Source organism: Melanostigma gelatinosum (assembly GCF_949748355.1).
Source record: "Melanostigma gelatinosum genome assembly, chromosome: 14".
NCBI lineage: Eukaryota > Metazoa > Chordata > Actinopteri > Perciformes > Zoarcidae > Melanostigma > Melanostigma gelatinosum.
This window is the reverse complement of record NC_136647.1, coordinates 16,870,469-16,898,452: the sequence shown is the minus strand read 5'-3', so window position 1 is coordinate 16,898,452 and position 27,984 is coordinate 16,870,469. Positions and strand designations below refer to the sequence as shown.

Genomic DNA, 27,984 nt, shown 5'->3' with positions numbered 1-27,984 from the left:
TCTAATAAAAACACGATTTAACTTTGGCTCACAACTGTTGTTTGTGAATCAATATATCAGCAACAACCTAGAATCGTGAGAACAGATACATATAATTAAACTGCTGCCTGCGTAGTTACAGACGCGATGACGTTTTGATCGCGTGACGGGCAACTACGCGCTCTCTACGTCAACTCCTTATTCAACTCATTTACGGGATCGTACATTTTTGAACCTGTCCCGTGTACAATTGTTCAAACTGTACAGTCTTTCGGCTAGTGTTCAGTTCAATGACTTCCAGAACACTACTTTGAAGTATTTGCTCTTGGCTGTTTTAATGTTTACTTCATTCATGAATATCTCAGTAAACGCGGTGTTTCCAATCCTGCAGAGTGACTGTCACGCCCGTTAAAAGGGAGGTTCAGAATGAGCGAACCGTCCTCCAGTAACACACTTAAACTGTTGCAGCTGCCCGGAAAGCTAGTTTTAGACAACTGACTAGCCGTAGCCAGCGGTAAACAGCGATCCGTTGATTTGCTTATGTATTTAGCTACGGTATTTTAAAAGTTAGCTGTCCTAGCCAGCGCATAAGCAGCACGAGGAGGGGAATTTACTCAGGTAGGTGGACAATAGAGACATATTTTTCCTTCACTTGCTCTACAGTATGTCAGACTTTTGGACAAAACACCTAAAGGGAGCTAAGTTAACTAACGTTAACTACCAAAGTGACAAGATTGTGATCAACTGATACCTAAAGCGTACTGTATCTAGCTAAAGGTATCGCAATAATGTTTAGTGACAGTCTCAACACGTCGGTAACATTAGCGAGCACGGTTTATTTCCCTTTTAGCTAAATAAATACATTTAGCTCGTGGCTTGAATCCATGGGATGTTGTTTGGGTTTATTTGAGCATGTAACGAGAGGACATGGGTAACGTTAGCTAGCTAGCCCTTGTTCCACGGGCCTTGGGATTGTGCCGCTTCCTCTCTGCATTTAGGCTATTGTATATCAATGCTCGAAGCCCTATTAAATGCCATATAAACGGTGCTTCATAACATTGACTAAATTTTGACTAAATTAGCGTGATTACTTGATCATTAAAACCATGACTGGAGGAAGATCCACCCACTAATACTGTATCTGTTTAGTGAAGTCACCTCTAAAGCAGATACTAGGTATTTATTTGAAGGTATACGAGACTAATGTCAGTATGTGCGCCACATATAACTTTTACAGTCCACTCTGGTTAGCCGGCTGTGCATATACAACTTTGATTTTAAGAAATCAGGAAGTTTTGTGTTAACAAAATGCAACACTTGTCCCATCACACATGTGGATGAAAGGAGTATGACCTCATACTTTAAGTGACATTTGCACACCTGAAAACTACCACACGTGTGGAGTTTCATTGTTATGAATGTCATGTTACTGGGTACATATTTGTGACTGAGTTTGGTCATTGTGTTTCAGAGTAGAGATGGATGGAGACAACTGCAATTTTCCTCCAGATTCATCGGATGATCACTCGCAAAGAGGAAGTGTTGCTTCTTCCGCAACACTTTCCCGTGGTACGGTGCAGAAAATATTATTGTTCCTCCATGGAGGATAAAATCACTCCTCTGTTTCCTAACACATGTGGTGTTGTTTCTCTTGGGCTTACTTGTCTTTTGTCATTTTTTAATTTTTTGTTTATTTGTGTTTTTCCACACAGCTCAAGATGTGCTTGTATACATCTGTGGTGACAGCGCAGTACACTTAACAGTAGAAGGACTCTGCAGTGTGTCTGTGCAGGAGTTGGGCCGCAGTGTTCGCGAGACTCTCCATATTCCTGAGTCTGCACAGGATGCTTTCGCCTTCTGGCTATGTTCTCCACTGCTCGGTAACACTTTTTGTGTGCTTCTGTGTTTTTAAAAATATGTCATAGTCTGGATACAAACTGTTACATATTACACACATGCATATTTTCTCTTTAAATGATACGGCGATGTTAGCAGCTCCAGAGTCACAATAGCAAGCGGCACAAGAACCAGAGCAGTATATCGGACACATCTCACTGTGTTACACTCGCCTCCTTTTTGCTCCCCAGAATTGCAGTTAAAGGCAAGGCATCAACCATACAAACTGTGTCGGCAGTGGCAGGACTTGCTGTATCGCTTCACTGAGGCCTCGGCGGAAGACATCTCACAAGGTGAGAGTTTGGTCTGTGTCTTCACATTTTATTCGAAGTCAGCTGAACAAGAAGCTGGGTAACGTAAGGAGTCCGATTTCTGCTGGAGAAATAAAATTGAAATGAAGAAGTTTCTTTCCTGTGTGTTGGTTTCTGCCACTGAACAGCAGATTATTTGCAAAAATTGTTGACCAAAAGATAAAGTAAGGCTCAGTGACTACTCGGTCTCCTCACTTTGCCTTTTTAATTTAAAACTCTTACCTAAAAAGGCCACATCCTCTAAAGTCTGCACCAGAATAACACTGTAACTACTAAACTACTTACAATATGTGATTTCTTACTAACTGCATGGAATTGTCAGTTTAAGAGTAACAAAGTTATTGCCATTGCCAGTACAGTACACTCCCTGCCCTCGGCTTGTTTCTCTCAGTAACCTGGTTTCAAAACGCGGTCGTGCCAAAGCACAGCCAGTTTCTTTCTCTGCAGCTGTTCCCTGTGGATTTGTAGCTTACTTCTAAATTGTTGTTGCTTAGTAGCTCGCCTAGGGTAAAATTTCTGTCAGGTTTGCTTGAAATAAAAGAGAAGAAGTTGGCAAGTAAAAATGAGCTGTGGCTGAACAAGCAGAATAAAACCTGGAACATGTAGGAAGTCAAAAAACATGAAGAGAAACCACTCTGAGGAAGAGACGAAATGACACTTGCTGCGTTTTAGTGAATATTTCCTATTCAAATAATACAGCTAAACAGTTACCACATTAGTTTAGGCCACATGATATATTCATACAGTATAGAGTAGATATTTTGGCTCTTTTTGACATTTCAAGCCGTAAATCATTCACATCATACAAATGTTATTTTGAAGCTCAGGATGAGGGTTGTTCAGCGACCACCGTAGCAGTGTCCACGATATGCTGACAAATGGGAAAGTCTGAGCGTTAAATGTTTTTTCATGTACGATGGTTAAGTTGTATGTTTTTAAAATAAATTACCATCCTCTCATACAGAAGTGGCCATGTAGCATTATTATTGTCACCAGACCATCAGTTGTTTTTTCTTAAATGTTAAAGTTAGCTCATTTAGGCAGCGCTGAAACAGTTTGTCGATAAATTGATTTTTTGGAGTAGGTTTCCACCACAGTGTTTGACACTATACCCTCACTCTCCCACTCTGGGCGTGCGGCTCAATATCACTCAGTGACGAACAAACTTCAATAACATACAGATGGTCACCTGAACCCTAATCCATCGTTGTCCTCTACTCTTTACTCAGATGAACCATGTCTCCAGTACCGCCGGAACGTCTTCTATCCTAAATCTAAAGAGCTGCAGGTACTATTGACCCTAATTCTGTGCAAGAACATTCAATAATCTTACATAGGAGTGAATTACTAAGACATTGTAATCGATCACTGGTAAGTTTAGTAAATCTGTTGACTCCCAAAAGGGCTGAGTGGGCTTTAATATAGATTTTTGGTTGATGTCTGAAGTTGTAGTTCTCGTTAGTTGTCCTGATGACTGATGGATAGCCGTTGTCGTCCTGCCACTCCTGAGCAGATCGATGACGAGGGAGTGCTGAGGCTTCTGTATGAGGAGGCCAGGGGCAACATTCTCACGGGCCGGTACCCCTGTGACCCCGAGCACTGGGCGGGTCTCGGAGCCTTGTCGCTCGCTCTTGATGAGGGAACTGGTCTTGACGGGCAACAGTTTAGCACTACTATAAGGTAAGTTAGACAGGTTGCTGGAAAAAAAACAAAGTCTGGATGTGGGTTTTAAAATGCTTTTGTATTTTGGAGTTTTCTAGATGTTGTTGACGTTCTCTTAAAGGAGTAGTTGGACATTTTGGGAACTATGCTTATTTGCTGAAATGAAACGGATAGATTCCACTCAATGTTTGTTTGTTTTTTTGTCTTTTTACCTTCTTGTCAGAGCCAGTCTATACAGAGCCCGAGAAGGGGGAATAAAAATGTACATTTTGCGAGATCTCTCAAAATGTTTCAGATCCTGGCTGCTGAAGCTGTCTTGTTTTCTCAAAATGCATGCAATGCACCCTCAGTTTAATATTTTGCATCTTCAGTTGAAATTTGAAGAATGTCAAGTGCAAGTTTGGTAGGACTGTGTGGGAGTCTCTCCAGGCGCACCTACTTTGGTTCATGTAGCGCATGTGCAGCAGCGTGACATGCTGGGTCAAGGTGACTATAGATCAGCGGGTGTGGGGATTATTAAATATTCTCTCAGCCAGTCACATCACTGGTCTCATACCTCTGAAACAGCTGTGTCAAACGTGATAACAACAGCTCAGCTTTACCTCTTTTTAATGCCTTTTTTAAATATGTTTGAGACCTCAAAATAGCATTCTATAAACCCCTCCCATGTGCACACTGACCAATAAGTACATTAACCTTTTTTCTTTTTTTTTACCTGTAATATCTTTTTGTGAAACTTTATCTTTTCGTCCGATCCCGGGTAAGTCTAGCTGTTTCCCTCTGCTTCCAGTCTTTATGCTAAGCTAAGCTAAACTCGCCGTCTCCTGGCTCCTGCTTCCTATTTCACAGACAGACATGAGTTGTGTAACATGTAAACACATGAAAGTGAGCCAGCTTTGGGCCATTTTCTAGTAAGATAATTAACACACACAGCATTTTTTTCAACACATGGTCAAACCAGACGTTCTGCTTAAATGGACAGTTTTCGTGGCGTTCACCATCGACTCTGTAATGGTTCGCCTTTTTTTAGAAAATGAAGAAGTGTGTTCTGGCCCCTGCGGTCAACTTTGTCAAATCATGAGAGGATGCTTCACTTCAGCCAAGAAAAAAAATAAATGCCGGAACTCGTGTCCATTAACCCACATGTTCTAGAGAGCAGCTGGTAGATTACGCCGCTTTAAGTACTTCAGCACAATCAGCCACGATATGTTATTTTATGAAAACAGGCATCGGGACAAAAGGTCAACAGAGCTTCTTTTGTTTTTTGGGGGCTTTGACTTTTTCATATTTCACACTTATCGTGCCACAGCTGTGTTTTTCAGTTACTTGTTAGATTTTAAGTACCAAACTCAAAATTACATTTTTGATTGGAGCGGGATGGACATGGAAATGTAAAGCCTCTTAAATGAGAGAAGACACAGAGTTCATCTTCTACACATAAATTACATGATGATTAACAATGCAGTCGAATCAAATCCTCAAATTATGACGTGATTGGACTATTGTTGAGAAGGAAAAACACAACTATCAGCTTGACGATCTTGACGTATACTGCTCATTCTTTGTATCATAATCACGAGTTGCAGATTATATTTTAGATCAAGAGTTCTGTTTTTTTTTTTTTCAGACGATCTCTCGGTAATCAGCAGCTGACGTCTTTTATGACGCCAAAGAACAGAAGCTGTCCCGCTTAAGGAGAGTTTTCATGTCGATATGTGAAGTGGTAGTACTTGAGACGACGAGGTCAAAATTGCAGCAACACTCGTACTGTAAAGAACTTTATTGTGAGACCAACACGTTCGATTTTGTGGCCGTCATGAAACGTTTGACGAAGGATCTTTGGATGGGTGGCATGAAAGAACAAAAAATGTCAATTGAGTGATTGACGAGGGGGCCGAGTTGTATAGCAACTGCAGGAGTGAAGGAGAAATGTATAACGGCACAGTAGGGCAGCGAAGGAAATACTGCACTGACTCAATCGGATGTTCCAGCAGCCTGTTGATCGTAAAGACGGATCAAACAGTACATGTTAAACAATGATTTGTGGATTTAGCACAATCTTTTAGATTTGCACATTTAAGATGCACTCAATGCATATTGCAAACTCTGTCTCTCGTCTGCTTTCCACAGAAAGAAGAAGCTGTCTTCTCTCCTGCCTGCTCATGTTGCCATGGGGAGTGGAGGTTTGCTCTCCACTCTGAGAGGGAAGTCGAGCCGTCAGACGGGCCTGGAGCAGAACCTAATGGCGGAGTACCAAAAGATCAGCACACCCGCTGGGAACTCTCCTGAGCCCACGCAGCTCCTGCACCAGTACCTCAACACATGTCACTCTCTGCCTTACTACGGGTAAGACTTTGTGCAATGAGCCATTCATACACTCATGTGGTTTCCCTCAAATCACTTCCTATTTATTCGGTTTTAATTGGCTTTAACTACGCACACAGGTGCGCTTTCTTCTTTGGGGAGATCGACAAACCAGTGCAAGGGATTCTCCAAAGGGCCAAACGCAAAGCTGTCAGCGTCGGGATCTGCCTGGAGGGAGTTCATGTGATGGATGTCAAAGAGAAGGTGAGTCTTTGGTTGACGGCTCTGTGGAACAACAACACAACGCCGGGTTTCTCACTTTGTGTGTGTGTGTGCATATTTGGATAATCCCCGTGCACACCGCAGATACGTTGAGAGCAGTTTTCTGTTTCTCGTCATGAACTATAACCTGATTTCTCCGGTTGGAACACATTTTCCTCGCAGCATGTGCTGCTCGGCCTGCAATTCAACGAGCTTTCCTGGGACCACAGCTACCCCGAGGAGCAGGGGGACTCGCACATTCTGTGGCTGGAGTTCGATGGCGATGAAGACGGCACTCCTGTCAACAAGTTGCTGAAGATCTACTCAAAACAGGTAGGAACACGTTTGTGACATTCAGAATTCACAACATGGTCTGAGATTAGATTGAATGTCATACGATCTCTTTGACCAACAACAGATGGTGAAGAGATGTTGTATAATGCTAGAGGCAGTAATGCCTCCAGGCCCTAATCCAAGGCTGGTAATCTGACCCCTTTGTCATCGGAAAAGTATCACAGCCTTTAATGTATACACGTCTAAAGGCTCATCAGCGTTTCCTTTTTCTTTCGTCAACCAGGCAGAGCTGATGAGCGGATTCATTGAGTTCTGTGTGGAGCTGAGGTCTGCGACTGAGGGAGGAGCTGCAGTGGAAATGGCCGGTGAGGGGAGTCTGTCTCAGCAGCCTGCTGGACAGGACGGCAGCAACAAGAACGGACTCGGCCGACAGCGCGGGATGCTGCGCAGGCAAAGCAGCGTCCTGTGCAGTCGGGTCCATTCACTTAACACTATCAGCTACGTGGACAATGGTGAGTCTAGGGGTTACCTTTTGTAGCCCAAGCCTACTTGCGGGTATAATCTTTCGAGAGTGAGCTACCTCTATACCGAGACAATCTCCCCGTAGCAACTTCAGTTGTAGTCGTTTTTTCACTATTCCTCCATTGTTGTCTTCCAGGAAAGGAAATCAAACGCTTGAAGCCGAAAAGAGCCGCGTCCTTCTTCACCCGACAGGCGTCTGCGCCTGCATACTCCGCCGTGCAGGTGACGGAGAGTCTGGAGCAGGGTTAAACTCGCTCACCAGCTCTGCCCCGTGCCTCTCGAAGACCAAACCTGAACACTGTACACTGAGATTTAAAGAGAAGGACTCGACACATAACTGATAATATATGAACATGCAAAGGACCAAGCGAGCGATCCAAGTGTGAGTCGCGATATTTATCTTTTGACGTTGTGTGTGTGTGTGTATATTAAGAGAGTACAGTAATGTGAAAAACAAAATGATCTATTAACCCCGTATGCTTCCAAGGAAGTGCAGTTAGGACGTCGCACAAAAATGAATTCTGCTGGGATTTACATTTGTTAAACAGGGTTCAAGTCGTCAAGTCGGAGCATGAATTTATTTGCACCAATAAAATAGTCAAATTAGAGTCAAGAACCACCCAAACCATACAGTACAATTAGTAAGATCGTCTAGCAATTCATAGATCATACCAAGCTTATTTCTACCACTGAAAGGTCAGCATTTCATATGCAAAGTGTAACTTCCAATTAGAAAAATTCCATGCACAGGACTTGACTTTAACTTGCTTGGTCAGACCTGATCAGCAAAGTAAAACTGATGCAATACAGTCCTTGTGCAACTTCTAACACGAGCGATAGAAGAAGAAGAAAAAAAGATTCTTCCTGTTATCAGCACTACTTTTACCGATTGACTCGTAAACAACTTTGACAAACTCAAACTGCAGCCTACAAGTTCTGGTTAGCCATTTGAAATGATTTTTTTCCTTGCACGCACAATCGTGGTAGACCTTATTTGAAAAAAAAAAAAAAGGACAAGGAACACTGTCTTTGTATGAAAGTGTTGACGTCTGTTTTCAGTATTTTTCGGGGGTATAATAATAGAACCCTTTTCTCAACCGTTAAGGAAGATATCTGCTTGACTGGACAAGACTATGTGCCAACCAAGAACTTTTGTCTACACTGTTCAAATCTCAGTCTGTACACCAAAGCAAGCCTCTCAAACGTGCTGCATTACAGTACGCTACCATAACGCTCCAGACAAAGAGTGCCCGTCTTTGCTGTACATTTAACAAACAAGTTCACCTCACTAATGGCCATTTATTAATCTGCCTTCCACTGATTTGGGATACGGCGGCGTCGTTTATTCTTCCTGATTCTCCTGAGACACGCAAACTGCAGAATATTTTTACTTTTCTACACTTGGACTCGTTATACGTCAGCTACCGTTTGTAACCTAACTGCAGCCGTCCAATATATTGTTGCTAACTTAACACTATGCATGTCACAATGTAGAATAGGCATTCCACATCAGACTACACATCGTGTGATACTGCACTATTGATACTAACGCACAGTTTATTTTTTATTTCGTTTTCAAATACTCGTTAGTGTCCATGTACACAACAATGAAATGAAGACGTAGGTCATTGAAAGCATTATCTCCTCATGGTATCACTTTGCAGAAGCATCAAAGTGCCTTTTTGTTTGTACTGTGGCATCTGAATGACTGTTTTGGGGCTTGGAAACCAAGAATGGACAGTTTTTGTTATTACGGTGGTTTGAGAAAAGTATTTGTGTTTTGTAATATATTTCCCACATTTTCAGACCATTCATTTCATTCTCCCTAGCTGATGTGCGTGTATTGATAAACTAACTACACTGGGCTGCTGTTGAACAGTGTATTGTGGTTCCTTTCAATGGAGTGGTCAGTCTGCCTTTATTCAAATATGCATGTCTTTTTTTTTTTCTTTTTTTTTTTAATAAACTGATGCAAAGTGGGCCTAATTTCTCTGAAAATATATGTTAAGTATGTTTAATACTTGCAGCCTAAATGTACTGACGCCATACTTCTTTAACTAACCACTAACTTGTTACTTTTTGTGATTTTATTGAGGCAATGTGTTTTGTATATCTATTCATTTTGACCCGTTGTGCTGTAAACGGCTGTTGATGGGGAGAGAAAGTCATCCTCTGATTATTTGAGGCACTGAAGAAGGCTTGACCTCTCTTTAAAACACAGATTCTGTCGCAACATATTTTCCTGCGTGAACCTTAATAAGTGAGTGTGATGATAGCTCAGTTTCTACCCAAAATGTTCAGTTGCTTAGTCTTGTCTGAAATGAACTTGGTGCTTTACCTGGCCAGGTGATTTTCAGAGTTTTCAGTCTGGATCTTTTGTACCCCCCCCCCCCCCCCCCCCCCCATAGTGATGACTCCCCAACCTATCAAGACGGTAATATTGAGCCAGTCAATGAAAGGAGACTTTGTCTTTTCTTCCCCTTTAGCCAATGACTTTCTCCTGTAACCCTTTACATTGCCATGTGTTCTGATCAGATCCTCTCTTCTCTTTATTTTACAATGAAAGCAACAACTTGCTCCGGTGGGCTTGGAAAAGCATTCTAGTGTTAAATTTGGATGTTGGTTGTATATTGTGCAAGGATGTAAGTGTGATGTAACACTGTTCATTCTGAAATGGTTTAACATCCACCTAAAAAGTGTTGAACTGGCTTTAAATAGTTACTGATAACAAATGCCTGAAGTGAATCGGAGGATATTCCCCTGTTAATGAATTGTCCATGATGCAATATATAGTCTTTTGTTATATTTTGAATCTTTGACCAATCAATTTAATAATAAAATAAACTTGTTTTCTCTTAAGATTAAACCTGTAAAGCTGTATTTTTTTTGTATGGTTTTTGTTTCTTCTTTTCTTGATTCCTCGTAAGCATTTCGCCTCATGTTTTTCTCTTATAAGGCAAGAATACGTCTTTGTTTTATAACAGACACAATTTAGCATTCGGAATTTATGATTGATGAGAAGACCAGACTACTAAACTTCTTGTTTCAACAGTTTTCGGTGTGTTTTTTTCTTCTTTCATTTCTAAATTAATTTACTTTTGTTTATGGCAGCATTGACCATGTAGTGTAGCCCATTCAGCAGGAAAGAAATGGGCTTAATATGGCTGGATTTTGTTTAATTCATATTTATTTTTAATCTTCATGCAAATGAAATAAAGCTTTTATCATTTATATTTTGTGTCACATCATGCACACACAATAAATTACGTTCATACATTTGATTGATTTAGTATCACTTCTGACAATCTAGAAAAAAATCAATATCAGTTTCTATTTATTAAACCTTATATATTTATTCTCGTGATTCGATTGATTGCTGTGTACAACTTGACATGCGCAGTAGTGCACTGTCAAACCAGAAGTACATTGTCAACACAATTGAGTTAATAGGCTATTATCTTGACTACACTTACTCTTTGACGACGTAACACCGGATAGGCTACAAACCCGGAAGGGGTGACGTTTTCAAGCTAGCTGCTTGTGTATCAGGAGAAATATGCCATTCTCCAATTACTTATTTGGAAAAGCCCTCTTATTAAGAGCAGACAGCTAAACCACACGAATATCAGTCACTTAGGAGCACGAAGTTAACGTTTTAAGGCAGTAGTTGTTCGTCTTATCCTTCCAGCTGGACGTCCTCGTCATATTTGTTTACTGTCGTTTGTACATTTCTCAGCTGGCCAGCGTACAGTATGGACGGTGAGGCGGACGGCATGGAGTCGGATGAGTCCGGCAGGAAGCGCAGGGTGCACGGTATGCTGAAGCTCTACTACGGGCTGGACGAGGAAGGAAAGGCCGCGGAGCAGGCGAAGTCTTTGGATCCCTGCGACATCAACGGGCCGCATTTTGACCACGAAGTTTTCCTTAACAAGGTGACCACTGCTGTCATGTGACCTGTTTCCAGTGTGACACAACTCACATACTAGCCTCTGCAGCGCTGTATGCTACTAATGTCTTGCCAACATTAGCGGTAGCTGAAGCTTCTATGTTATGCAATAGGCCTAGTAACCTTTCTAGATACTGTTGTTAAATTATATAAACTATCATTAGTCACATACCCATAATGCCATTTGCTTTAATGTGGTAGGGATGTATTATGATAATATTTGAATGAAAGGACATTTGAGTGTCTGGGATGCATATGACTATCCCCAGCAGTCCGTTTAAAGAAATGACACGCTACAAAGTCTACTTTGGTGTGCCAGGGAATACGGACAGCTGTATAAAATGCTGACAGTTATTTTATTAAGAACTACAAAGCTAAGCGGGAATATAATTAATGACCAAACAATGCATGCAATGCTCATTCAACTTTACGTCTCATAGAAACGGCACAGAAAGAATTGGACTGGACGTTTTCATCACATAATACACCTAATAACCAGTAAACACACTGTGACTGAAGTTGTGTACACAGACTGCAGTATGTTCTTGTGGTTGAATGGTAGCGATTGAATGTACAGATGGTGGATGATCATTTAATTCTGATTTGGTTAAATCAGTTATGAAGAAAAACTGCTTCCTTGGTATTTCATATATATGCTGTTAAGTGTAATTGTGACCATTGTGGGTTTTGTCTCCAACTGCAGCTTAGGAGGGAGTGCTCCCTTGCGGAGTTGATGGACCAGGAGACCTGCATGGTCAAGCAGATCCGCTCTTTGGACAGTGACATGCAGACGCTGGTGTATGAAAACTACAACAAGTTCATATCTGCTACAGGTGAGGCAACTGTTGAAACGTTGTTGGATTTAGTTGCATTGTCCACGTGAAACGCCGAACCATCTTTGCGTGTTTTTTTGTTTTTTTCAGACACCATAAGAAAGATGAAGAATGATTTCAAAAAGATGGAGGATGAAATGGATGGCTTGTCTGCTAACATGGCGGCAATCACAGAGTTCAGTGCTTGCATCAGTGGTACTCTGCAGGACCAGCACGCGCAGATAACAAAACTCTCAGGTGAGACCTAAACTGGGAGTTTGTTTTGTGTCGATCTTGGTGACTTCAAGGTGATTTATTTCCATATTTTTGTCTTGTCATTTTCCACCCTAGGGGTTCACACTCTGTTAAGGAAGCTGCAGTTTCTGTTTGAACTGCCTGCCAGATTAAATAAGTGTCTGGAGCTGCAGGCCTACGCTCAGGCGGTGAGATCCCACCGCCGTGCCCGCTGTGTGCTGCAGCAGTACAGCCACCTGCCCTCCTTCAAGGGGATTCAGGACGACTGTCACGCCATCATGGATAAACTGGCACAGGAGCTCCGACAGAAGTTCAGGTGGGAATCTCTAAACCTGCATTCACAATATGGACTCCACTCTCAGGAAACGTAACACTAAAGAGTCACGCTCATTGCTCACAACAAATGTGATTTTATGAACCATCAAAATGACATCCTCTTTTGTTCAAACTTCTTTTAGACTGTTTCCATTATTTTGCCCTGATTTCACTCAAACTAACATTCCTAATTTGTTAGTTTGTATGTGGCAGACATTCATGCTGCTCAAGTAAAAAGAAACTATTTCAGATGTTTTGTCATTATTGAATAATTTTTTCCATATTGAATTTCAAAATGTTTGAAGATAAATATATTTCCTCGTCGATCAACCATTTCCACCGCTTTGTTGTTGTCTCACAGGGATGGAGGGTCAAGCGCTAAAGATTTATCCGAGTGTGTGGAGCTGCTGCTACAGTTGGACGAGCCGGCCGAGGAGCTCTGTGATAAATTCCTGAGCCATGCGCGGTCTCGGCTAGAGTCGGACCTCCAGGGTCTGGAGGCAGAGATAAGACCGTACCCGTCCGCCTCAGCAGTGAAAGATGCTTCTGCACGCAGGTTGGCGTCGTCCTCTGCTGATAACACCCCTAAAACGAGAGCATTCCCTTCTCCCACCTCAAACACTGACATCCTGGAATTCATTGACAGGGGCTGCAATGAATTTGTCAGCAGCTTGTGTTTAGTAATAACGTCCTATCAAGAACTGTTCATCAACCGCGCTCAGACAGGCGAGCTTGCATCCAAAAACATTCCCCAGATGGCGAATGGTAAGTTGAATGCCTTTGTGGATGATCTGGCTGCTCGCTATTTCTCACTCGTGGAGCGGAGGATTCAGGAGGAGAAAGGGGTCGGAGATAACTCCCTCCTGGTCCGCGCACTCGACCGCTTCCACCGCAGACTTCAGGCTGTAACCAAACTGCTGCCGGGCTCTGCCGTGCCTAACCAGGGGACTGAGATTGTGATACGGGCCGCAACAGAGCGAGTCAAGCAGTACCTGTCCGCCCTGCAGAGCTTCTACATGGACAGCTTGACGGACGTGCGGCAGGCCCTGGCGACACCGCGGCTCTCTATGGCCGGCGCCTCATTGGCCGGAGGCGGAGCTCTTCTCGGGGGACCGGCCTCCGGCAGAGATGCTCCGACCAGCCTGCCGGAGCTGCTCTCCTCCCTGTCAGCCTCGATCCTCAATCAGATTAAGTCAGTGTTGGCGTCGGTGCATCTCTTCACAGCCAAGGACATTGCATTCTCCAACAAGCCGTACTTTAAGGTGAATAGTTTGTCTTGTTTATTTGCCGGTTAACAGCTTGTCCCAGAAAATCGTTTTCCACTCTACCCCGAACAGAGAGTCACAGCTGTTCCTGTCTGTCTTCTCCTCATAGGGTGAGTTCTGCAGCCAGGGTGTACGTGAGAGCCTGGTGGTGAGCTTCATAAAGTTTGTGTGCCAGTCTTCTCTGCAGTTTTGCGACAGTGCGGGAGACAAGGGAGGTTCGACTCCTCCGGCCCTTCTGTTGCTGCTGTCTCGCCTCTGCTTGGACTACGAGACCTCTACTATCTCCTACATCCTCACTCTCACAGATGAACAGTTCCTTGTGCAGGTAAATGGCCTGTCACCTCTATGAATGCAGCCTCAGGCCGTATTACACTGTAGAAATACATTATTTAACAGCATTCTTTTCTTGGAAGTTGTATTTTAGTGCATCAGCACTGATGAATGTGACTAAAATGTCATTTTTGTTTTTCCGTAACGTAGGAAATTCCGTGACCTATTTCACTCCCAACGGGTAGCTTATTTTACTAAACCCGGGTCGTCTTCTTCTTGTACTTCCTCAGCACCACAGTCCCGTCACACCCGTCACAGCTTTATGTGCAGAAGCCAGGGAGGCAGCACAGAAACTGTTGAACCATTATGTAAAGGTAGGTAAAGGTTTTCATCTTCAACATTCACTGGGTTACCTTTCTTACTGAGGGAAAAGAGACGCATCCATGCAAGAAAATAGTGCTACAAATGTTCTCTTTCTTACAATGTTGCATGTTTTGTGTGTTTTTGCAGGTTCAGGGCCTGATTATCTCCCAAATGTTACGGAAGAGCGTCGAAACACGAGACTGGGTGAACACCATCGAGCCACGAAATGTCCGTGCTGTGATGAAGAGAGTAGTAGAGGACACCACCTCCATTGACGTGCAGGTCACAGCACACAGCACACAATCTCGCCATCTGCATCATGTGCTTAAAGTCCACTCATTATGCTTTCATCATCGCGTACGCTTAGGCCGTCTTATGAACCGTCTCTGCTCTACCACAGGTCGGTCTTTTGTATGAGGAAGGTGTGAGGAAGGCACACAGCAGTGACTCCAGCAAAAGGACTTTCTCTGTCTACAGCAGCTCGAGGCAGCAAACCCGCTACGCTTCCAGCTACACTCCGAGGTAAACGGGCTGCAAAGAAGTGCAGTCCTCTAGCGGTTTGGGGTTTGTTGAGCTTAATGGCGGCATTCTAATACATTCACAACGTTATCAGACTCTGTAAGAATGAACTCTCGGACTTAGGAGTCTTTTTTCCATTTCTCCTATGTGTAAGAATAATTCTAAAGCCAAGATACATCCCTACTCAGTTTTGTCACCGTCACCAGTTACATATGTACATTAATTATTGTGCATTTTTCTGTCCCTATATGCTTGGTAAGATACTGTGTATATGTGTGAAGGCAGACAAGCAGACACAGACAGCCAATCTGTATTACGTCCTTCACTTTTACTGCAGGGGGGGACAATTGTTACTGAGTAGTTGTTAATCAGGAGAATAAGGTCATTGTTCTGTGTCTGCCTGCAGTGCTCCCATGGATACCAATCTACTGAGCAACATACACAAGCTGTTTTCTGAGAGGATTGACATCTTCAGCTCGGTGGAGTTCAACAAGGTGAGTGCAGGTCTTCGTTACACGGTAGTGTACTCTTCAGAGCAAAACATCTCTCACCCACACACACACACACTCACACAGCCCTTCACTGTCGCAGGTCTCCGTGATCACAGGAATCATCAAAATCAGTTTAAAGACATTCCTGGAGTGTGTTCGCCTGCGCACCTTTGGCCGTTTCGGGCTGCAGCAGATCCAGGTCGACTGCCACTACCTGCAGATGTACCTGTGGCGGTTCGTCTCCGACGAGAACCTTGTACACTTCCTGCTGGATGAGATAGTGGGGAGCTCCGCCCACCGCTGCCTGGATCCTGCCCCGATGGAGCAGAGTGTGATCGAAGTGATCTGCGAACGGGGCTGAAGCTCAAAGTGCACCACAGCCAGCTAGTCTTCTCCAAACACCAGATCACTACTACAGACAGAACTACAATATACACTGGAATCGTGCATCCGAATTTAAAGACTCTCTCTTATATCATTACTGTTAAATGTTCAATTTATTGATCCAGATTCATACGATACTGTATAAATGGTGTAGGGATAGCACTTTAACTACTGTAAGAATACCAAGGAATCTTCCAACACTAAAGAAAGCAAACATTGGGCTGTTGAGTTGTCAAACTGATTCAGTGAATTTGAGATAGATCAACATTACATTCCAGGCACTTGCTGTACAACGTGCACATGAGCCTCGAGTACTTGGGTTTAATATTACAATAGTAATTTACAAACTATAGAATATGAGAAAATAAACTCTTCTCATCTGACTTATCTACAAAAATGGAAATAAATGAATTATCCATGATAAAAGCAGAACCTTGCAGCACATGTTCTCCTTGAAGGAAATGTGTTTAATGTGAATAATATGAATGACTAAAGAGAAATGTTCTCCTGTATTATTAAATTCAGTTCGGGTTTTTTTTGCTGAATAATTTGCCATCTGATTATTTAATGCATGTCTAGCATTAAAGTAACTACAGCAGATGTACTGTAGCTCTTGCCTTGAGGTTAGTTGATTCTCTTTTTTCTGTGCATGTCTTTCACAGATAAACAGTACGTTAGGAATGGTTTAAATGTGTATGTCTACAATAAAAGTGTATGAATGTGAGATTCAAAAAAGCTGTTCTTCCTTGTCGAAACGAATTGAAGCAGGCACATTTAAACCTAGAGACTATCTTGTGGTGGGATCACACCAGCCGTTTGGGGGGCCAGTGGCTCCTTACTCCCTACTCCCTACCCCCAGTGCTCCTGCTCAGAACACACCGATCTTTGAGTTCAACCTTCATTTTGATGTCAACTACACATCGATAGAGTTGAGTGACTTTCGTGGATCTTGCACGGTGGTGAATGCTGTTGCGTTGAAAAATCTGCCCAGTCATATCGACACCTGGTTAAGTGCTGAAAACCGCTTCTGCGGAACATTGACGAAACTGAATTACAATATAATTCCTACTATATACCAGCCACACGGTGCCACCGCTGTTCTATAGTAGAAATCATATTGTAATTACATTTTAGAATTATTAGTTATAAAAGTTCTGTCTGTGTAGAAGGTTAGAAGAGCTATGGCTGACTTTGTTCAAAGTTTTCCACCCTGTTAGGTCTGTAGAATAATATTAACCAGTCCATTACATTACATCACAGTCATTTAGCAGACGCTTTTATCCAAAGTGACTTACAATAAGTGTATTCAACATAGGCATTCAACAGAACTACTAGTCACCAGAAGTCATAAGTGCATCTCCTTTTTTAAACAAGCATCTAAGAGCATAAGTACAGAAACAAACCAATACGAATACAATAAGTGCAACAAACTAATACGAATACAATAAGTAAGTAAGGAATGTGTTTTCCTGCCAGACAAATAAGTCTTTCTTATACAATGTGAAAAAAAACAAAGATTTCACAACGTCTGTAGCCATTCCTCTCTCTCTAGGACGCACTGTCGCCACCTGAGGCGCTCATTTGATTGGTCTAACCCACTCCTACCCACCCTCTTCTGATGGCCGCGGAAGGATCTGATTGGCTTAGAGGCCGTTTCGTGATCTTCAACGTGTGTCGGGGGCGTTTCCATCTGCAGGCTGGTGGATAGGGCGCATTGATTGGAATATCTTGTCAGTTCCATCTACACCTCCATGCATTACACCGGTAAGACACTGTATTCCATGTGTTACAAGACACACGGCTATTTGTTCTTTGTGTTACGCTCTATTTTACTGCAAAGCCATTGTTTCTCTCGCGCTCAGATCATTCTAGCATCCGCAGGTAGTGGGACAGCAACTGAGGTAAAAACGGCCTCGTGTCATGTTTCATAATAGAAGTGTAGCTGAGTGGACACACAAGAAACGAGCTGAACTTTGTCTCGGTGGTTTACGACTCCAGGTGCAATATTACAACACTAGAATACAAAATAACAGCTCATCTAAATTATGTAACAGAATTTGAAAAGTTGCTTAAATTAGAGTGTTTTTATATACTTTTTTCTGACGCGATCGTTGATTGTCTTGTCCTTATTTATTTATTATTTATTATTGTGGCTCTTATAGGCGTCCACAGATGTCCTCTGTGTGAAAAGTCTATGGCAGTAATTGTCTCACTCTGACCAGTGGTTATAAAACTTAAAGTACAAATACACTTGTGTAAAAGTACTCTATTCTTATATATCTATAAAGTTTAAGTCCTCTATTCAAATTTAAGTGTTGAAGTATAACAAGCAAATGCACTTAAAGTATCAAAGGTACAAGCCCCTGAAAGTGGCAGAAATGCTCCTTTCATAGTGTTACATTTAATATATATTAGTCTATTATTATTACTATCATTATTGATGCGTTATAAGGTAGGTGGCATTTTAATGTAGCAGGTTGAGTGATAATGCTTTGAACCAATTTATAACCTGTTGGCTAGTTGACATCGGTCACACTGTCCTGATAAAACTTTCTTGTACAGTTTGGCAACTTCATGTACATCCTAGCATAGTCACTGGTTAATACATCTGTTAATACATGTAGTGGAGTTAAGTAGTACATAGTTACATACATGTACAGAACTTCAGTAAATACTGCTATGAACAAGGATGTTTAGCTTTTAGTCAAAGTTCACCTTCATCAGAAGTCTCTGCTGCTCTTGTCATTTGTACTAATTGCCATTGCCATCTAATTACCATTTACTTGTCCCCCAAATGTCTTTATCTTGACTGAACTACTTAATTATTTTCACAGGAGACCAATAATGAGGCCAAACAGTCAAGCGCTCAAACACAGATCCTCACATGACACGGAGAGGGAATTCGGAGGAACCCTGGGTGAGTCACAGCAGACCTGACCTTCTCTTCCAGGCACCATCACAACACATCCACCATCATTTTATTGAAGACATCTCGCCCCCTACATAACCATGACCTCCACTCTTATCGTTACAACTGCTGCAGCTAAGCCTAAAATAATTCTTTCATTTTATTCATGTACTCCGGTCGCTGGTGTGTCACTTGTTCACACTCCTTCTCTCGTGAATGTGGAATTACAAATTTTTCATGACACTGTGTTGCTCACACATAAAAGCTGCTTTTCTGTACTATTTTACATCGATGGTGAACCTCAAGTGAAACATGTTAAATGCTGCACGTATTTCTGAGTGAACAAAAGCAGATTTTAGAAAGTTAGGTCTACAAAAGAGTGTTGATATTAATTTACTGTGTTTGGTATATATACACTGTCATGATATTTGTTGTTTTATAAAATCATAAAACTTCTGCCATAATAGAAATATTACGAAACTCCCTGCAGTAAAGATCACAGCATGAACTTCGACTGTTCAATACAGCTCTAATTAAGAATCAACACAACCACCCAAGTCAGATTAGTCATTGTAGACATGATATGAAAGGAGAGAACAAACACATCACATCTACTTTGTGTGTGTGTGTGTGTGTGTGTGTGTGTGTGTGTGTGTTAGCACATTAGTGGTGCTTCTCCCGCTGCGTTTCTTATATTGAGCATCACATCCAATTTGCTCTCCACTTGTTTTTAAAGTGAAGTCAAGCTTTGAACGTGATAGTTGAGCTCCATGCAGACTACAGATGTGACAATAAGGAAGTGAACCACGCGTGTTGGACAGCTGAACTAATTGTTTTGCTACTATGCAGTTATTCAACATGATTGATTATTTAAAGAAATCACACATTTGCTGTATCAATCTGGTACATTACATAGTCTCACTCTGCTCCATTATTGAGTTTGCCCAGTGATGTCGCTGCATTGCGTCTGACTAGTTCAGCTCAGTGATGTCAGTCAGGTTGTCATCTCACTTTTATCTGTAATCTCTCTCAGGTGCTTTATGCATACCCGTCTTTCTCCCGTTGACGGTGCTGTTCCTGGTCGGTGTGAGTCGATCCCCTGATGCCAGTGTGCTCCAGTGGCCCCCTCCCCTTCCCTCCACTGACCAGCTATGGGACCCTCTGGCCCTCGTACTTATGCTGGGCTGGATCGCTCTGCATGCCCTCCTCTACGTGATGCCTTTAGGAAAGGTATGACTCGTTCATCGGCCTGCTGGAGGTTAAACTTACATTGAAACAGGCTGTGGGGATGAACACAACCATAAGATGCTCAAAAAAATGTTTTAGGGCATCTGGTGGCTTTGATGAAACAACCAACGAGAGAAGCTCCTGTTTTGTGTTAAAGTAAATCTATTTATACGCAATGATAAACATTGATTTATGAAGGAAGGATGTAGGGCTAGGTGATAATTAATAACAATAATCAACCTTCAATGAAATTGTGAATATGATCATATAGGGCAATCACTGGGCCTCATATTTAACGAGCATGTGATATAGATCGTCATGACTCTGCAAGAAAGCGAATAAGCATCAAAATGTAAAACTATGACTTTAAAGACATATTCATGGTTATCTGTGCCATGTTAAAATATAGTGTGAGCACAAGCTGGAAAAAAAAGAGATTATCATAAAGACAACGTCGATTTCAATTTTGCTCACATTAGCCCCCATAGGTAATACTAGATCCAGAGAGACTGTAGCTGAGCAGCATTCATTGAGCAATGGTCCATTTATTTGTTTATGATTTTAACTTTTCATTTGTTAGCGGAGGGATATGTTGATTCTTCCTTCAATGGTTACATAGGCCCACTTTAAAGTTTTTGTCTCTACACACTTGAAGAGGTTTTTATGTGTAATGCTTAAAAGTGGGACACTTGCGTGTATATATATATATATATATATATATATATATATATATATATTTATTTATTTTCCATACTATGACATATACTGATAGGGGATGACTGTTCAAACTAATATTGTGATTCATTTCAGCCATGTCACCCAACCTTAGCGTGACCATATATTATATGCACAATATATCGGCTACATGAATTGCAATATTGTGATGAGTTGACTTTCAAGCCAAATATTGTGTTCTCAGACTTTATTGATCCCCATAGAGAACAATCTCATGCTCTGACTGAGCCTGTGGCGCTGTTCCAACAATGAATGAATACACAGAATATGTATGTGTTCAAATTCAAAATGAGTGTTTTTACCGGCAGGTGTCTGAAGGATTAGTGCTGAGGGATGGAGCGCGCCTCAAGTATCCCATAAATGGTATCTATATTACTGATCATTAAAAAAAACACATCATATGTGTTGTTTTTAGGATTATTTATTTTTAGGATGTAATATGCGTTAAAGGCACAGTTTGTATTTGTCATATCGTGTGATTTTCTGCAATGTTGTTGAGCAACAACTAGCTTTGTACCGTGAGTAATGGAGGATAATTATGCTTTTGAACATTATTGTCTATCATACATACATTGTACTAAAGTACTATACATTTATATTAAGATAGCGATTCATATTTATAGCTATTAATATAATATTTAGTATTTTAGTACAATTCACCTGCTGTGGCATTTCATTTCAAGGAGGATCCAAAAGTCTTGTTTCTTTATGTATTATTTTAACCTCTTGACGTTGAGCTGAAGTTTACTTAACTTACGCAATCTAAAGTTCCATCTCTTCGAACTTGTTTTGATTGAACCAGCCTGTGTCAGTCTGTTTGTCTCTTTCCCCCTGGCTACAGCTTTGTTTGTTTCTCTCCCTCAGGTTTTCATGGCCTGTGCGTCAGCAGCGTGTTGCTGATGTTATTACTGGGGCTCGGGGCTCCTCTGGGGTATCTGTTTGAGCTGCTGTTGCCTCTAGCAGTGTGTGCAATAGCGGTGTCATTCCTGTTCTCCGTCTACCTCTACATCCGCTCCTTTTGGGTTCCGTCTCATGCTCTCGCTTTGGGGGGCAACACAGGTGAGAGTGGAGGTTCACCGCTAACGGAAGCGTCCACCTTAAAACACTATTTTTAAATAGTTACTGCTGATATATAGTGTGCAAAGCTCTTCAGGAGCCTGCAGGCATCAAGTGAACACTTTTGAGTGAGCTGACCCTGCTACACCAGCTACGCTGTGTGCTCTGCTGCATCCGGAGGCAGAAACCTGAGACCAGCCGGTGTTGCGAGTCAGATGGTTATGTTCATCCCAGTTTTTGAAAAGACAAAAAGAGCAAGGCTACAACAACATGTTGGTTCCAGTGCCACGCTATAACCTCGTGGTGATTCAGTTCACATGAAATTAATTAAGTTTACATGTTAAATAGGCACGTGAATGTATGATTTTAACAGAATGTTGGTGGGAGAAAAAATGTAATCAGTCATTGGCTAAATCGATGAATGGCAACAATATGCTATGTTGATTTGTATCTGCAAAAATCCCTGCAGAACGAATCCCTGCGTCCTTAACTCCCTCCAGTGTACACAGTATTTAGTGATCATTAGCTAAATAAGTCAGCATGATAACGCCCTAAACAAATGGTGGTTAAACATCAGCATTTTTGCATTGTCATTGTGAGCATACTAATATAACGACGACGTTAGCATTTAGCTCAAAGCGCCGCTGTACCTAAGTACAGCCTCACGGAGCTGCTAGCATGGCTGTGCACTCGTCTTGTTTTTGTAAGATGAAACAAAATGGAAAACACAGTAGCTTCAGTTGACCTGTAGAACCAACCACAGATGCTCTCAGTCCACCATTACTGTTCCTCTGTGTGCTTACAAACAGCCTAAAGCAACAAGTTCAGGTCAATTGTAGAAGATTGCTGAAAGTAACTGAAAAAAAGCAGAGACGGGCAGGTAGAACACTTCACATCACCTCGTTACTGAACATTTACCTGGACCTTTGAACTCTTGCATCTAAATGGAATGCAGCCATCAATTAACGTTGTTGATTACAGCTGTGCTTTTCCTACTGTGATATGGTAGTGTGATGAAAAATGCACATTAACATGATAGCGGATTTATCAAGCTAATAGACCTAAAGAGCTTTTGACTGAAGATATACTCTAATTGTCCTGCATGCACATACACGCACATAACATAAGTCATACATACATACACTCACGTGAGGCAGCAGTTCTTTAAAGTAATAAAAGGTCAAAACTGACAGTAGTTTCAAATGGTATAGACAGGTTTAATCACACCGGATGATAACTACAGTGTGTCAGTGTGGACACCAAGATATTTATATGTAAATGAATCATCTCCTGAGTTTGTCTTCACATTCTCAATAAGGTGATAAAGTGATGTGTCTTGATCTCTGGGCAATAAGCCAAGAATGGTGTCATCTGAGAGTTTTTCTCACACATCCACCCTGCAAACAGGTTCCAGCTACTTGCTAATTGATTGACTTCTAATAGATTAATGAAAAGACAGTCTGATTTTAATTCACTTTTCTTATGTACTGTATATACAGCAGCTGTACACACTAAAAGCACATCATTACTTGATGTGTCCAGTTCTCCTGTGGATTAATTGTCGCATCCATCCCTCTGCCCCGTCTAGGAAATCCCCTGTACGACTTCTTCATTGGACGGGAGCTAAACCCCCGGATTGGAAACTTTGACCTTAAATATTTCTGTGAGCTCAGACCGGGTCTGATTGGCTGGGTGAGTTAACCTGCAGGGGGGGACGATAAATCCACTCTCAAAAATACCCATTTTCTTTTTAATCCAGACACTGATGAACATTTCTGTTACAAAGGTTGTTGTATACAAATTATTATACATACTTATGCTATTTTGAGGTAAAACAAATTGGGACGCTGCCCCTAACCAAGTCTGAAGAAGTGTTTAATATTAAATTTCACTTCATAGAATTTTAAAATTTTAGAAATTATAATGAGCCCTTGCTCTCATACAAAGAGAAAGTAACGGAGTTAAAACAATATAATTCAATTTAAAAGCAGAAGACCTTAAAAGTACAAAGATTAAAGCAAATGTGACATAATTAAATGTTTACTAAAACACAAATCTGACCTTTTTGACCAACTGTTTAAAACTTAACACTTTTGTTGTAATATTTCCCTTTATTTGTTGGTATGAATATTTTCAAATGCTGATGGCGATCTCTGTTAGAGAGCCCAACAAGACCAACAGGTGGAGATGTTGCTCTCCCCTGATCTTCCACAAGATGCTGGCTTGCAGACAGTGTGTGGGAGATGTTTGTTTCCTGTTGAATGTTTAAACTGTGTACTTTTAACTTTGAACATTTTACAATTGCTAAACAAATGACATTTTAAGGGCTAAGGGATTTATTTTGTTATATCAATCAAGTTCATAGTCTTGTTGAGCCCATTAAGAGTGGCATGCCTCTTTATAAATAGAGTATGAAATGTTCAGTCACATTACATTTATTATCCACGCTTGTGTGATATTAGACCCTTCCAGTAGCACCGATACGGAAAGATAAGTCAATAAATGCAGCGAGAGAAAACAACTTGTCTTTCGTCAAAGGAAATGTGAAACTATATTTCACATTACAGTGAAGTAGAGATGATCCAACTCAACTGATATTATTTGTGAGCTAATCGTGACGAGCAGTGCGTTGATTGATAATTCCAACATTTTGTTGTTCTGATCCAATTAATCACATAATGAATTTGTCATCCAATACTTGGCGAGTGCAGCTGAAAAATGTTGCCAAACTAGTGCTGTTAATCAGTATTCACGTCACCTGTTGCTCTCTCAGGTGGTCATAAACCTTGGCATGTTGATGAAGGAGGTGGAGCTTCGCGGTTCCCCCTCACTCGCCATGATACTGGTCAACAGTTTCCAGCTGCTGTATGTGGCAGATGCTCTGTGGAATGAGGTGAGGGGTCAACAAAGTCAACCATAAAGATTAGACTAAGTACTGTAGATCCTTATGTCATACATGAATTACCACTTCAGTCCTTGCAGACCTTTAATAAGGGGCACAGCAAAAGATGACTTCAGAGAGATCTTTGTAACTGTTGTTATTTGATCCCCTGCACTTTTGTGTTAAAACAGGAGGCTGTTCTGACAACCATGGACATTGTGCATGATGGTTTTGGCTTCATGTTGGTCTTTGGGGACCTGGCCTGGGTCCCCTTCACATACGGCCTGCAGGCGTCCTTCCTGGTTGTGCACCCACAAACCCTAAGTTCATTCGGAGCAGCGACTATAATAGCCCTGAACGGTAATCATGTGCATCAGGCTGTGATATGTCGTGTGTCATGGTTAAAGATGGGCCACGTTAACATTTGTCTCTTTGCCATCAGGTATTGGATATTATGTTTTCAGAAAATCCAACTCACAGAAGAACCAGTTCAGACGAGACCCGACACATCCAAGTGTTGCAAGTCAGTCATTTTTTTGTGTTCTCTGAAATCAAGACAAACACTCCCACTTGTGGTCTTTCACATATTATTTATAATTATGTGTCTCAGCCCATGCTGTGTATAACAGAGTGAAGTAGGTGTTGATCTCGTCAGTGACTTGCACTTCTTGCACTCAGAAATATCTACGTTCTCCTCTTGCAGGTCTGGAGACCATCGCCACAGCAACAGGGAAACGTCTGCTGGTGTCTGGCTGGTGGGGGCTCGTCCGTCATCCCAATTACCTCGGTGACCTCCTCATGGCCCTGGCGTGGTCCCTGCCGTGTGGTAAGACAGCTTACAAGCCTCTGCAAGGCTCGTATTGCACGCAGGCCACTCTGACGTAACACAATCCACCGAAAGTCATCATTGGAAAATGTGGATGATGTCATAGATAGGAGATTCAATGTGAGAGTGGTTATCGTGTGCAGCGATATTTATCATTAGAAACAAAAATCGATGAGTTGGTGTTTCAATGACGCAATCAAAAAACTGTTTTTTTTAAAATTGTACATGCACCTCTGGGTGGATCATACGATCTGTACAGAAGGTGGACAAAATAACAGAAACACCTTACAATACAATCCAGAAAAGCTCGGTGAAGCGATTGTCAGACGTGTTGATTAATCGACATGTCGAGTTCAAATGTTAAGTGTGTGTCTTTGTTCAGCACAAGTTATTTCATTTTGTTTTAGGGCTGAATGTCTTAATAACCAGATACTAAATGCTCCACTCTTAGCTTACGCTTACTGTCTCTGTCTGTTGTTCGGTGTTGAGCAAATAGTATGCCGTGGATTTCTAGAGCTTTTCACTGAAAACGGATGCATTATGCGGCTGAAAACATGATCAGAGCCGTGAGATTGAACCAAAACAATGAAGCTGCAGGCTGGAAAATGAAAACAATGAACTGAAAGACGCTTAAAAGCTCAGTAGAGCTGAGGGGGACTGTCACGTCATAATGATCTTTGAGTTTGTCCCCCTCCATACACAAGTAATAATGTGATCCATTGTTGCTATGAAAATATTCATTTAAATCAGGAAGTACGTGACCACAGCAAGGCGAACAAAGTTACAAAGCTGCCAATCTTTCGCTTTCAGATACTCTGTGCTATGAAGACATTTTGTCTTCATAGCGTCGGAAACGGCTAAATTATGCACGCAATATTCGAAAAAAATACCATCGAGGTGAATCAACAACTGAAGCATTTAATCAAACTGGTATTCAATGCAGGGCTCTTGTATAATGCAGATTGAAAAGATAATGTTCAGCTATATGCAGAGGAGGGTGTACACTTGATTACAGCTTTGTTTGATGTCATTTACATTATTCACAATGAGGTCAATATAGTTTCTCTGCTATGATGATAATTTCGTGTGTGATTCATACATATGTTATAGTTTTCTTTGTCATTATGTCGTGTTTCCTCCTGCTTATAGTCTATGCATTTGTGTCTTTTCTGCAGGATTCTCACATCTCCTGCCTTACTTCTACGTCGTATATTTCGCTGTCTTGCTGATTCACCGAGAGGCCCGTGATGAGAGACTGTGTCGGGCCAAATACGGGCTAGCTTGGGACACTTACTGTCGACGTGTGCCCTACAGGATCTTCCCCTATATCTACTGAACAGGAAAGCAGATGGGTGGAACGGGACCAAAACTGTCCAAACACAAACCGAGCAATAACTTGAAATGAAAATCCATTTTTAGTTACACAGACCACAACATATGACCCAGAGCTGCTACTGTGTATCTGCAGGGATCTCATCATTTCAATCAGCCTTGTTTGGTAAGGCTGTGGTTCAATCACACAATGATGTTCAGTGGATCACTATTTCTAATTCATTTGATTTTGTTTTTCCTTTAAAACCTCAGAGGACTCTGTTGTAGGTATATCAGCCTGCATACACTTGTCTCTTGTTCAGCTAAAGCATTCCAGCGTAAAAGGCTAAAGCTGGACTACATCTGAAAACAGTCATGGCCTTGTGAGTCTTTTCTCATAAAAAATGTGATAACTTCTTATAAAAATGAGAAAATCTTATTTTAATGAAAAAATGTAATCCCAAAAAATTTAAATGCATTTCCATGTTTGTTTTTTTAGTCTCCTTTTTTTGTGTAACGGTGAAATACATTTAAAATGAACAAATAAAAAAACACCAGACAACACTTGATCATGTATCTTAATTGCCCTTATTAGACAGACAGTGAATCTCTCTGCATTGTGGAAAACACATGTTATATATGTTAAGATGGGTGAACTCAAAAGCTTGTATGAAGAGTACAATCTCTGTCTGTTCAAGCCTGTGGAGATGACAGCTAATCGCTGTGTAACTTTATAACAACCTCTTCCAACCCGTCACCATCGTCTTCATTAAATGTCAAACTTTTCAGGATTTAGGTCTTAACAGCAGATGTTCCAGGAGCTTCTGGGCTTTTTCTGTCAGGCTTCAGCTTTGTGTTCGCTCTGTTCCAAATTACTCTGAAGGAACAAATGGTGATGGGCTGCATTAGTACGAGTAAATGGCCTCAATCATCATTAAAGCAGTGCTCCTTGAAGCTTTGAATCAGAGCAGGTTGACTCACTGTGTGGGTGGCAGGTGGTCGTGTTGTTAAGGGAGCGGTGTGTCACCTTGAGGAAAGTTTTTTTTTTTTAATAGGTGCTTCCTTGATGGTCTGTTATTATGGCCATTTTCTTGGTTCACATGACATTTTAAAAGTGGAGTTTGTCTGGTTCACCTTTTAGACCCCTATTATATTAACAGCCAATCAAAAATCAAAGTGGGCCTTTTTTCG

General features: G+C 41.5%; 3 protein-coding genes across 3 annotated transcripts; all 3 read left to right on the top strand.

The window, feature by feature from the left end:
- The first annotated feature begins 487 nt into the window (after positions 1 to 487).
- Positions 488 to 9,290, top strand: frmd8 (FERM domain containing 8). Its single transcript, XM_079283531.1, has 11 exons — positions 488 to 597; positions 1,451 to 1,548; positions 1,692 to 1,859; positions 2,067 to 2,168; positions 3,416 to 3,474; positions 3,700 to 3,866; positions 5,979 to 6,194; positions 6,293 to 6,416; positions 6,597 to 6,746; positions 6,991 to 7,219; positions 7,366 to 9,290. Exons 2-11 carry the CDS (start codon positions 1,458 to 1,460, stop codon positions 7,476 to 7,478), a joined length of 1,419 nt encoding a protein of 472 aa, XP_079139657.1. The 5' UTR covers positions 488 to 597; positions 1,451 to 1,457; the 3' UTR covers positions 7,479 to 9,290.
- Positions 9,291 to 10,784: 1,494 nt separating this feature from the next.
- On the top strand, positions 10,785 to 16,575 carry vps51 (VPS51 subunit of GARP complex). The gene is made up of 11 exons (XM_079283099.1): positions 10,785 to 11,161; positions 11,879 to 12,008; positions 12,099 to 12,245; positions 12,339 to 12,558; positions 12,919 to 13,819; positions 13,932 to 14,147; positions 14,383 to 14,466; positions 14,603 to 14,737; positions 14,856 to 14,977; positions 15,381 to 15,468; positions 15,566 to 16,575. The coding sequence occupies exons 1-11, from the start codon at positions 10,982 to 10,984 to the stop codon at positions 15,824 to 15,826; spliced, it is 2,484 nt and encodes an 827-aa protein (XP_079139225.1). The 5' UTR covers positions 10,785 to 10,981; the 3' UTR covers positions 15,827 to 16,575.
- A 973-nt stretch (positions 16,576 to 17,548) lies between these two features.
- tm7sf2 (transmembrane 7 superfamily member 2) lies at positions 17,549 to 27,310 on the top strand. Its single transcript, XM_079283536.1, has 11 exons — positions 17,549 to 17,613; positions 18,684 to 18,766; positions 19,791 to 19,987; positions 21,028 to 21,082; positions 21,584 to 21,778; positions 23,364 to 23,467; positions 24,549 to 24,668; positions 24,848 to 25,016; positions 25,099 to 25,179; positions 25,360 to 25,482; positions 26,658 to 27,310. The coding sequence occupies exons 2-11, from the start codon at positions 18,694 to 18,696 to the stop codon at positions 26,816 to 26,818; spliced, it is 1,278 nt and encodes a 425-aa protein (XP_079139662.1). The 5' UTR covers positions 17,549 to 17,613; positions 18,684 to 18,693; the 3' UTR covers positions 26,819 to 27,310.
- Positions 27,311 to 27,984: the final 674 nt, after the last annotated feature.